Consider the following 11,186-nt stretch of genomic DNA (forward strand, 5'->3'; position numbering starts at 1 on the left):
GAGAGACAAATAAAACTCAACAACCCTTGGATAAAAAAGACAGACTGAAAAGTAGTCTCTTGACCTGACACCTGGAGGTAAATAAAGATGTGAGCCCCAGACACCCCCACACCCCGGCCCCAGGCAAGGAGTTCCAGACCATCTCTGAAAAGGCCCTCCCTTGGATGCCGGCCCTTGCACCACAGACGGTCAAGGGACACAGAGCAGAGTCCCTGTTGATGCTCATAGGTTTCTCTTGGATGGATGTGATCTTTTCAAATGCCAAACGATTTTTTTGACTTTCAAACCAGCACTTTGAATTGAGCGGCGAATCCAGCTAGAAACCCATGGAGATCGTGTGAGACTGGCCGGATGTAGCAAGAGGAGCAAGACCCTGTTGCTGTTCTGTGCCAGCCAGAGTGTCCGTTCAGGGCTCCTGGCCATGGCAGCCGCTTGGCTGTCCTGGAGCAGCGTCTGGTGCAGAAACGTCCCCAGGCTGTCGGGCTCATTCTTCAGCGGCAGCGCTATGCATCTGAAACAGGCTTTACGCCTGATCCCAGATCATCTGAATCACTGCCCCCAAAGTACCTCTGTTTTGTCACCTTCAGCTTCAGCTTGTGGGCCTCTGCTGCTCTATGTCTGGTTACCTTTGAAGACCGTTGGGGATCTCCAGTTAGTGCAGAGCTCCGCAGCAAGGTTGCTGATGGGCGTAGTGTGTTCCCATGTACAAACGCTGATGCAGTTTTGGGCATGTTTCCAAACGTTGGTGTTCACCTTAAAGGCATTTTCATAGGTCATCTTCTATATAAAACTTATTCATGCATTAAGACCTTCATCTGGGTCCCAGGGCTATTTTTGGGCAGGAACGCACAGGAACGGAGTTCCGGCTGGCTCCCGAGTTGGCCACGCCCAGCAGGAACTCATTAGCATAATAGGCCACACCCAACAGCAGAAAGTCATTAGGATTGGCTACATTAGGGGTGTGTGGCCTAACATGCAAAGGGTTCCTGCTACAAAAAAAGCCCTGGGTTTTGACAGCAAATAAGGTAAACAGAATAAGAAGCAAAAGGTGGGTGTGGCTGGATGACCAGACTTCTGGTAACATGGGGTGTGTTACCTGCCCTGTCAGGGTTGTGGCCTAATATGCTAATGAGTTTCTGCTGTTGGGTGTGGCATATTATGCTAATGAGTTCCTGCTGGGCTTTTTCTACAAAAAAAGCCCTGCTGGGTCCCATTTATGTGTGTTTCCCCTCATCGTCCCCCGTCCCCCCCGCCCCGCCCCCCCGCCTTCACAATGGCGAAGTGGATGGCTGTGAAGGACAGGACCATTTCTGTATCGGCACCCTGTCCCTGGACCTTTTCTCCTCTGCTGCTTGCCTGGTACTGCTTTTAAGTTTTAAGCTAGAAGTGAACATGTTCTTGAGCATTTCATAATTTAGTTTTTGAATGTTTTGTTTTCCAGCTGGCCTTCTTTGTTTTTGTTTTGTTTTAAACTGCTGTTCTGTTTCACGGTCTTGGGATTTGTAACGGCTGCTGTGTATTTCAGATTAATTCATCTCCATAGCTGCTGCTCAGCAAAGCTGTCTTAATATAAATTTTACTTCTGACTTTTCCAGTACTGTCCGCCCCCCGTCCCCCCCCCCCATGGCAGAACATTTTTTTAAAACAAGTTCACCACTTTGAAAAGCCCATGGCTGAAAGGTGGTAGAGAAATAGTTCCAATCAATCAGTGCTAGGGCTGAGTTCAACCCTGTATTTAAAAATATGCACAGCCAATAAAGAAGAAGAAGAAGAGATGGGATTTATACCGTGCCCTTCACTCAGAGTCTCAGAGCGGTTTATAATCTCCTTTCCCTTCCCTTCCCCACAACAGACACCCTGTGAGCAGTGTTCCCTCTAAGCTGAGTTAGTGTGAGCTAGCTCACAGTTTTTTAGCCTCCAGCTCACACATATTTGTCTCAGCTCAGGAAAGGTGGCTCCAGAGCAAACTAAGCTATGCAGTAGCCAAATCGCTGGCTCACAACTTTAATGCCAGTAGCTCACAAAGAAGAATTCTTGCTCACAAGACTCCACAGCTTAGAGGGAACATTGCCTGTGAGGTAGGCGGGGCTGAGAGAGCTCTCTCGAGAACTGCCCTTGAGAGAACAGCTCTGAAAGAACTTGTGACTGACCCAAGGTCACACCCACAGCTGCATGTGGAGGAGTGGGGGAATCAAACCTGGTTCTCCAGATTAGAGTCCGCGCACTTAACCACTACACCAAACTGGCTCCACCTGGCCCTGCCCACACTCTAAAAACACTTATCAAGAACCAGGAAAGGTGTCAGCGTGTGCCATGGCACTCATGGGCACCCTGTTGGAGACCCCTTGTTCTAAAGAGTTGACAAATGAACTCTACAAGTCGTAAAATGAGCAGGGGCACTACAGAGGAGGGTACATCCCTCCCACAGGTGAAGAGCTGCTTCCAAGTGCTTACCCAGTTGTTGCACGGGCAGCTGGAGTGATAGTGACACAGAGATATCTAGGCGTTTTCTCCCTCTTGTTCAAATGTGTTGTAACCTCAGTGCGTGCCCACACCCTCTTCCATCTGTCTTTGCGCAGAATACTTTGAATACTTTGCTCCTGACTTTACCCTTCACCCTGATGTCAGCACTAGAATTGAAAATCAGAACTCGAGGCAGGTAAGTAGCTCGGCCGTTTCTAGTCCTCGGAACAGCATTTTCCTTACGTCTGGCCCGTTTCAGAAGATGCGCCCTTGGGACTTCTGTTTCCCCATGTTCCAAGGAGAACCCTGGCGCTGGTGGTATTTGGGCTGGCCAGAGAGGGTTCCTAGCAGTAACTTGGTAAAATTTTTCATGTTGGTTGACCAATGTAAGATAGTTTGGCTGATTCTTCTGCCCCTGCCCCCTGACCAGTACTTAGATCAAATCCGGCAGACTATCTTTGAGAACCTGAAGATGCTGAACCATGCCCCGAGCGTCCAGATCCATGATGTCCCTTCTGATCTGCTGAGCTACGACCGCACAGATGAGCCTGATCCAGAAGAGCGGGGCTCGGAGGAGAACTATAGCAGGCACGTCGCTCCATTCCTTAAGAATGAAAACCACCCAATAAGAGCAGCCCCGGCAGGCGCCTCCCGGCATCTCAATTGCATCGGCAGAGTTTCTGCCGCAGTTTCTCCTGGGCAGGCTTCCTGTTGGTGCTCCAGGATGCATCTTGGTTCCCTTTGTTGCCGCTTCATTCTTGTGCTCTTCTGTCTTGCAGGCCAGAGGCTTCCAACGAGTTCTACGACGGTGACCATGATAACGATAAAGAGAGTGATGTGGAGATATGAGTCCTGAATCGCGGGAGTTTTGGGACTGCGTCAAGTTCCCTGCCTGGATGCGAATGCTTGAAGGGAGCAGCGGCTCTGCCCCTCCTTCCTGCTGGTCGCTTGAAGTGATGGCAGCAGCATTGTTGAAGCATGCGAGGACTTGTGGACAAAAGGCAGCAAGATCCCCTCCCCACCCTTCACAGCCCCGATTTCCCATGGGATTGTGCCTCTGCCACTGCTTGGGGGAACAGAAATTCATCAGAATTCTACGGCCATGGCTGCTCTGTGATCAGCTTCAGGCCTTGTTGTGCCATGACATCCTCCCTCTGTGTGGATGTTTCAAGGAGGATATCTCTGTCTTCAGCAGTTGTCTTTTATCGTGGTGCAGGCTTTTCATGTATGCATGCTTCGGCTGAGGCAGCACACCCATAACTCACAGAAAGCTACAGCGAAGGTTGTTTTCCAGCCAGGTTTCCAGCCAGTGAGTTCTCTGTTGGAGTAACTCATGCCAAAAGAGACTCAGGATATTTGGGGTAATAATCAGCTGGGCCTTAGTGAATATAGGAGGGGTTAATTTGGGGTCCAGTCCAAGAGTGCAGGCTTATTCAACGCATAGCTTTCATCCCGGATGCCCTTTCTTACAGTTTTCCCTCCCCCTGCCACAAAACAACTCAGACGTGGAGAAATATTTATCCAGATGGGTATTGGAGGACGGGGAGCAAACCAGGCTAGGATAAGATATTTCCCCCCCTCTTTTAATCTTTATGCATTGTCACATTGTAGACCTGGGTGTCAGCCTGGTACCCAAACCCATTATCGATAGAGGATTTAGTTCTGCATGGGTAGCAGGCTTTCATGCCTTGCACACGCCGTAGCTTCTACCGGTAACTCCAATGGCACTCCAGTGCATCCACAAGAGCAGTCCATTCATCTTTACTTCAGTCAAGGGCAGGTCGTGACAGAAAGCACAACGGGTCGTGGGGACGCTGGCTCCGCTGTGTTTGTTCTCCTGTTCCGTACAGTCGCACTTCTCCCATCTGTGAATTTCTTCAACAGAGGGGCAAGTTACTTCCACGTCTGGGGTGTATGGCGAGTCCCACTTTCACAACATGGCCTTTGAGTGAGAGCCTGGAATATCTCCCTGGGTGAATGGCAAAGGGAAACCAGCCCCCCCCCCCCCTTTCAACAGTCTGTGGAGCTAACATGGGTCTAATTTTCAGCCTTTCATTGGCCATGCACTGTGTGCGCCGCCGATGCCTGTCCATCTGGGTTGTGAGGGTGTCATTGACGTTGCCGTGGCAGAACATCAGATTACCTTTTGTTCCTTGTACTTGTATTTTTACCAGTGTTTCAGAATATTAAACCACAGGATGGTATTTTTTTTTCTTACCTGCCTGGAGTCGCCTTCTTTCCCCATCCTCCCCTTTGGCTGAAGAGGTGATGCTCAGTATAGCAGTCCTTGAATACTGAAACTATGCTTTGATCACTCCATTGCCTCTTCTGTGGAGATGTGCTCATTTGTTCTGTACAAGCCACGTTGGTCCCTCTGTAATTCTTGTGGTTCTCAGCACCCTACGCTTAGTCTAAAAAGAAAATTCCTAAATAAAAAGATCAGGAAAACCCCTACAAGAATATTACTCTGTTAATGCATAGCTACAGTGATGAATTACCCAAGCGTGGAGACAGGGCTGCTAGCATTGGCTGGCAATTCAAAGGGCTTCGATTATAGTCTCCAGAACCAGGCGGACCAGTTATAAATTTCAGATGAAGGTAGGTGAATCTAATCTAATGCTGGAGCGATATTTCCGTGTATGCCTTGGGGAGCCAGTATATATGCTCCATAGGAGACCTGAGTGTGACCCATTTCCAGGGGTCATTTCCTGCAGGAGCTGAGATCCGGCAGTAAAGAGCCCAGGGGGCGGGCACATGCAATAAGCCCCGCCCCCTGCTCCCAGCAGCCCTCAGACAGAGCAAGAAGCAGCCAGGTGAGTTGCAGAGGGGCCCCCCGGCCCCCCGGTCCAAAACAGTCTAGTGGCACTGTAACGATTTCATGTTTAACTGTGTGTGTGACTTTAAAAGTTTGGATGCATGGCTGTATGATAGTCTAGAGTAGTGGAAACAAGCAAGTGGTGTGATTGGTGAGTGACAGAGAGGGGGAGGGGTTTTGGAAATGATTCTGTGTGGATGAGCAGATATGTCAGTCAAGAGGGTCAGTTAGAGATGACAGTTGATGAAGAGAAAAAGTTCAGTTAAGCTATGTATGAGAGTTGAAGGAGAGGCTTCCCTGTGTGGGTTGTTAAGTTCTATGTCTTAGAGTTGAATAAGACAATTGATAAGTTTAGTTCATTCTGAAGTCTGAAGGAGAGACAGTCGTGTGTGTTATGAAAAGTTGAAGTATAAAGAAACAGTAACCGTGTATGGCCTAAAGGGAAAAAAGTGTTACAAAGTTGCATGCCCAGATCCCTGACAGTGGGAGAGAAAAGTGTGTGAAATATCAATAAATCTACTTTTAGTTAAGATACCAGTTCTGAAAGAAATTCTTCCCAGGAAACATATAGACCCTCGTGAACGCCTAAACCCTCGACTTACCTACCCAGTGACAGAAATATTATATTATAGAGGTTTGGAAAGCCTTAAATTTCCTGGTGGCAGCCGGAATACCCGGTAAAATAAAATAAAAGGAACACTTTTAAAGTAAAACCAGACCTCCCCAGTTAAGGGGTCGTCACAGGCACCTTTAAGACCAAGTTTTATTCAGTACAAGCTCTCCCTCCTCTGCGAGGACAGATCTGCACGTCCCACCCCCCCCGCCTCCAATAGCTAGCAATACAAAACAGTCCAGTGGAGCCTGAGCGGTGGGTGTTGCCTTCTGACACACTTCCGGTGATGCCAGGGGGTGTGGCCTATGCAAATAAGTTGTGCTAATGAGCTCCTGCACCTCTTTCTCTACAAAATGACCCCTGCGTCATTTCTATCCTTCTTCCCCAGGATCATTCATTTTCAAGAATCCATCAAAGCCAAACCCCTCTAAATCCCAAGTCATAATCCATTGTCAATTCTTCTCCCTCTGCCCCTCCCCCAACACATATGGAGCCATCAATGGCGTTGGTGGATACGCACGACACTGTCTCTTGAAATGCCACTCAAACATTGATTTCCATAATCCTGATCCGTTCTCCCCCATTGGCTGTTGGCTGGGATTCAAAGAACTCCATGTGTGCTCTGGGGACTTCATGGATTGTTGCTCCCGCCTACAGCTCCTCATGCTCTGCCTGCAGCTGCCCCGTAAGGTTAACTGATTCTCAGAAAGGATAAGGGGGTCTGTCTGGAGGTAAAAGGTAGCCCAAGAAAGCAAACATGCCTTTATTTGTGAGCTTCCATACCGAGTAGTTAGTATTTTGCAGATCTAGCACAGAATCAGTTTTTTTAAAGCAACATTCTAAATGTTAAGATCGAAAAATGTGTGGGCAACATCTTGTGGAAGTTGCAGAGCCAAAATGTAGGAAGCTTCCTTGGGTTGAGTCACACACCATTGGTCTGTGTAGCCCATGTGGCACCTTAAAGATGGACGGTTTTGTTTCCAACACAAGCAGCCATTGGCTGGAGCCCTCTTGTTGGATGGGGTCTAGTCTGCCAGACTTTATGCTGGAATAAAATGTTCCTCTGGTGCCGTTAGACTCATGTTTATTGTGCTGCCCCAGAATAACACAAATGTCTCTCTGGAAATATAGTTCCTGTTATTTCTGTTGATTAGCAGTAGCTCCCAAAGGCTCAGGCCAAGACCTTGCCCTGTTTACTGAAGATTGTGGTGATTGAACTTGGGACTTCACACAGGCAGTGCTTTTGTGTGTGTGTGTTGGGGGGGGACGTTCTGCAGGCAGGGCCTGTGCATGTATATGCGTGTGTGTGTGTATTTCATAGGATTTCCAGTGGCCAGAGCTATTTCTTTTAGCCCAGTGAGTGCTCCCTTCTCATTTGGTGGCCAAAGTATTTGAGCTTCAGCTTCAGTATCTGTCCTTCCAGGGAACAGTCAGGGCTGATTTCTTTTTGGATTGACTGATTTGATCTTCTTGCAGTCCAAGGGACTCTCAAGAGTCTTCTCCAGCACCATAGTTCAAAAGAATCTATTCTTCGACGCTCGGCCTTCCTTATAGTCCAACTCTCGCAGCCATACATGACTACTGGGAATACCATTGCTTTGACCATGCGGAATTTTGTTGGCAGGGTGATGTCTCTACTTTTTATCATGCTGTTTAGGTTTGCCATCGCTTTCCTCCCAAGGAGCAGGTGTCTTTTAATTTCATACTTTATTTTCAGACTTTATTCATACACATAATTTAGCCACAGAATGTAACTTTCCATAGTGCAGAATTCTTGGTTGTGTGAAGTGCGCATAATGGTATATCAAAACCAAATTCTCCTAGACGGCACGCAACAAGCCTGAACTCTGTTGTCACATGCACATATACAGCTGTTTCCCTGACTGTTTCAATGCATCACTTGAAGGTGTGTCCTTAGAAGCCAAGTTTAAAAATGTCTTTTTCAGGTTCACTTCCTTCAGGTCTTTAGAAAGACGGTAAAAACTGTTGTGGCTCCAAACGCACCTTGCTTCTGTCGCAGAAACGTGGTGGTGGATCCGGTGATTAGATGATTTCTAGCTGATGGTTAGAAATTAATTGATATTTCTAGAGCAAGTGAGTTAGCTGAAGGTGCATGCTCTGTGGCTTTGGATTTATTTTATTAAAATATTCTTATCCAGCTCAGTTTACAAAGGACACCCAACTCAGCTGGTAAATAGAACATTCCTACCAAGAATAACAGTCAATCTAAAAAACTGAAAGAAAACACTTTCAAATGCCAAAAGCACTAGAAGTACTGAATGCATCCATCTTGAAGGTGAGGAAAAATTAGACGATAAACCATAGGGTGCGTTCAGATGGGGCGTTTCTGCCGGCATAAACTGTACCGGTTGGAACCGGTGCAGTTTATGCCGGCAGAAACGCGATCACACTTACCCTCCCTCACAGCAGAACCCATCGCAGTACGCCCATCCACACTCGTCTTCGGTTTGTTTGTTTTTTACTTAGTTTGCGCATGCGCATAGGCAGCCATCCATAGAATGGTGATCTTCGCGCATGCGCAAAAAACCCTGTTGTACATTTAAACTTTAAAGGTAAGGACTTACCTTTAAAGTTTAAAGAGCACAGTAGCCTCCTGGAGGTCCCGGACGCCTCCGAAACGCTACAGTAAGGCCCTTTTCTTTTCTTTTTTATACAAACGGCAGGGCGAAGCTTCGCCCAAGCGCATATTGCCGTCCTTTAAAAAAAATGGCGGGCGAAAATCGGAAGCCTCAGGCTTCCAAACGGAAGTAGCTGTGCAACGGTGGAGAGCGATCAGACGGCGAGGGACATCGTTTACAACCGTTGCACTCAGGATACCACCACTTGGGGACCTAGTGGCAGAGTGCAACGGTGTAAAGGGCTTTACACCGGTTAGGGACAGGAGGCAGATGTTCGCTGTCTGAACGCCGGTAAGTACAACTATTGCAACCGGCACCTATACCGATGTAAAGCCCCCGTCTGAACGCATCCATAGTGTCTAAAAGTAAGCGGAGAAGGGGATCCACTAACCTTCTAAAGCTAAAGCATTCTGTTCTCCTGCAAAGGCACTGTGCTCACTTGTAAGGGGGCAGGTGCTCTCCGGTAGAAGAAAACCGTCCTTGAAGGTCCTTGTGCCAAACCGTTGAGAACTTTAGGGGACTATACCAGCCAAGGAGATGTTGCTGAAGATGATGACATGCTACTTTTAGAAGTGCTGCTACTGTGGTTTGATAAATGGGCCTCTCCTGGTGTCTCTCAGTTTCTTGCTTGAACCTTTTTTTTCCAGGGGGGTTGTATTTTTTGGTATATTTTTATATGTGCGTGTGAGTGTGTGTGCACCTGGAAGTCATGGTGACATCTGGTGACTGACCCCTACTGGGGGCCTGGAGGATATTCAGAGAGGTGGCTGAGTAAAGCCTGCCCCCGCCTCCCGCCTCTGGTATTCCAAGGAGGTCTCCCATCCAAGTACTTGCCAGAGTCGACCCTGCTTAGCTTCCGAGATCTGACGAGATCGGGCTGGCCTTGGCTATCCAGGTCAGGGCTTGCGTGAACCTTTTGACTTGTTTCCAACCACACAATTCCCCCTCTGGAATGACATTTTTACAGAAGGGGAAGGTGATCTCTGCAGATATTCTACTGCAGATCTCCTCTTGTCCCAATACACTATTCCTGAGAGTTTGCTGAGCCCTAAGACCAGTTAGAAGTTGACAACTGTGGTGGGGCCAGCTGGGAGACCAACGTCTTCGACTAGGCAACTGATTTGAAAGATGCACTTTTGAGACGCTCCAGGTTTGCCTGTCGTGACTTGATTCTGCTTTACACACAAGCATTTCCATATGGGTGCTTCCCTGTGCTCAGTGGGGATATTGGTGAATAAGCCCTTCTCAGCACTTACTGCAACATGCGGCAAGTCTCCAGTATTATCTTCTTGCCAAGGAAACAGACCCCATAGCAGCTGCTCAGGGAATTTTCCCTTGGTCAGTGAAATGGGGAGCTGTCCAAATATTGTTCTGCTGTTTTCCCTTTCGTAAATGCTAGTGTGTTCTCATATAAACAATAAAACATGCTGCAGTTCCTTTAAAGATTTTCAGAAGTGACAAATGTATGAAAGTCATTTTTATTCTTCATGACTTGCCAACTGCTGCCAGTTACTTTTCTGGAATACAAAAAGTCATTGGTCTCAGTCCAGAGATGTACACTGAAGGAGATCATGTGGCTCTTAAGTCGGTCTGAATAGCAGCGCCATGCCCTGCATTGCAAGCTGCCTATGACATGATCCTGTAAAATCAACTAGGCAGTGGAGTGGGACGAGGCTGTGGATCGGGGTCAGTGAAGCTACTGTGTAAGTAGGAAGAGAAGAAGTAGAATTGCCCTCATTGTCAGTAAGGGTAGAAAATACTAGATTTATGATTACTGTGATAATTGACTTACTTGGCTACAAATGCAGCATGTGGTTGGAGTTATTATTTCATTGCCTTTATGGGCCAGTAATTTCCCCCCATTTATTGGTGTGGTGTGTGTTGGTATGGTGTTTAGTGGCGTTTTAACCAGCTGCCTTCTGATTTAATTGAGAAATCTAAGGTGTGTGTCAGGGGAGAGCATGACAGACAGCTGATGAAATCATCACAGTATTAAATGCTCACCCATTTCCTTTTGTGGACATACCGTTCTTTCCGGCTCAACTATTTACAGACTGAATCTCTCCCCCTCCTCCCACAACATGGTAGAGTTATGATGAACTAAAGCTCAGTTACTATCTTATTAAGAATTTTAAAAATCTCTCCCTCTGCTGGATCCTGTCGCTAAAAGATTATTAGAATTAAGGAGAGCAAGTGGTGAATATTTTTATTTGTTTGCTTTAATTACTCTGGCTGTAGTCTGAGTCGAAGGCACGTGGCTTACGGGAGTTCAACTGGACTCAAGCTTTGTTCAGTAATCTAACAGTTAAGTCCACCTTCAGCCCAAGGGGCCAGCAGCTGAGGCCATAACGCACTACCTGTGCATACCTATTCCTCCAGGTTTTGCCCTATAAACTGTGTGTTATGGTACTGACCCCCTGCATTGGAGAACATTGCTAAGCTTACAGACAATGTCACGACAGCTGAAATCTCTTTTCCAGGCCAGAGGAGAACACTAATGATTGCATGCAGGAGAGCTGGACTGGACCTCATTCAATGCAGGGGTGCTAAGGGAGGAAAGAGCCTCCAAAAGCACCCGAGTCCAGTGGCTTGGGGAAACCCTGATGCAGAGAAAACCATTCCTGTGAGCTGCCAGAATCAATCTCCCATTCGCCAT

At 47.4% G+C, this 11,186-nt stretch overlaps 1 protein-coding gene across 1 annotated transcript in view; it reads left to right on the forward strand.

Moving 5' to 3' along the window:
• Positions 1-4,910, forward strand: part of HDAC3 (histone deacetylase 3) — a 29,749-nt gene extending 24,839 nt beyond the window's left edge. Inside the window, exons 13-15 of the mRNA XM_015411168.1 lie at positions 2,580-2,659; positions 2,894-3,051; positions 3,243-4,910. Coding sequence (XP_015266654.1) covers positions 2,580-2,659; positions 2,894-3,051; positions 3,243-3,312 — 308 coding nt within the window. The 3' untranslated portion in view covers positions 3,313-4,910. The remainder of the gene's footprint in view (positions 1-2,579; positions 2,660-2,893; positions 3,052-3,242) is intronic.
• Positions 4,911-11,186: the final 6,276 nt, after the last annotated feature.

This window comes from Gekko japonicus, unplaced genomic scaffold (genome assembly GCF_001447785.1).
Source record: "Gekko japonicus isolate JY-2015 unplaced genomic scaffold, Gekko_japonicus_V1.1 scaffold834, whole genome shotgun sequence".
Lineage (NCBI taxonomy): Eukaryota > Metazoa > Chordata > Lepidosauria > Squamata > Gekkonidae > Gekko > Gekko japonicus.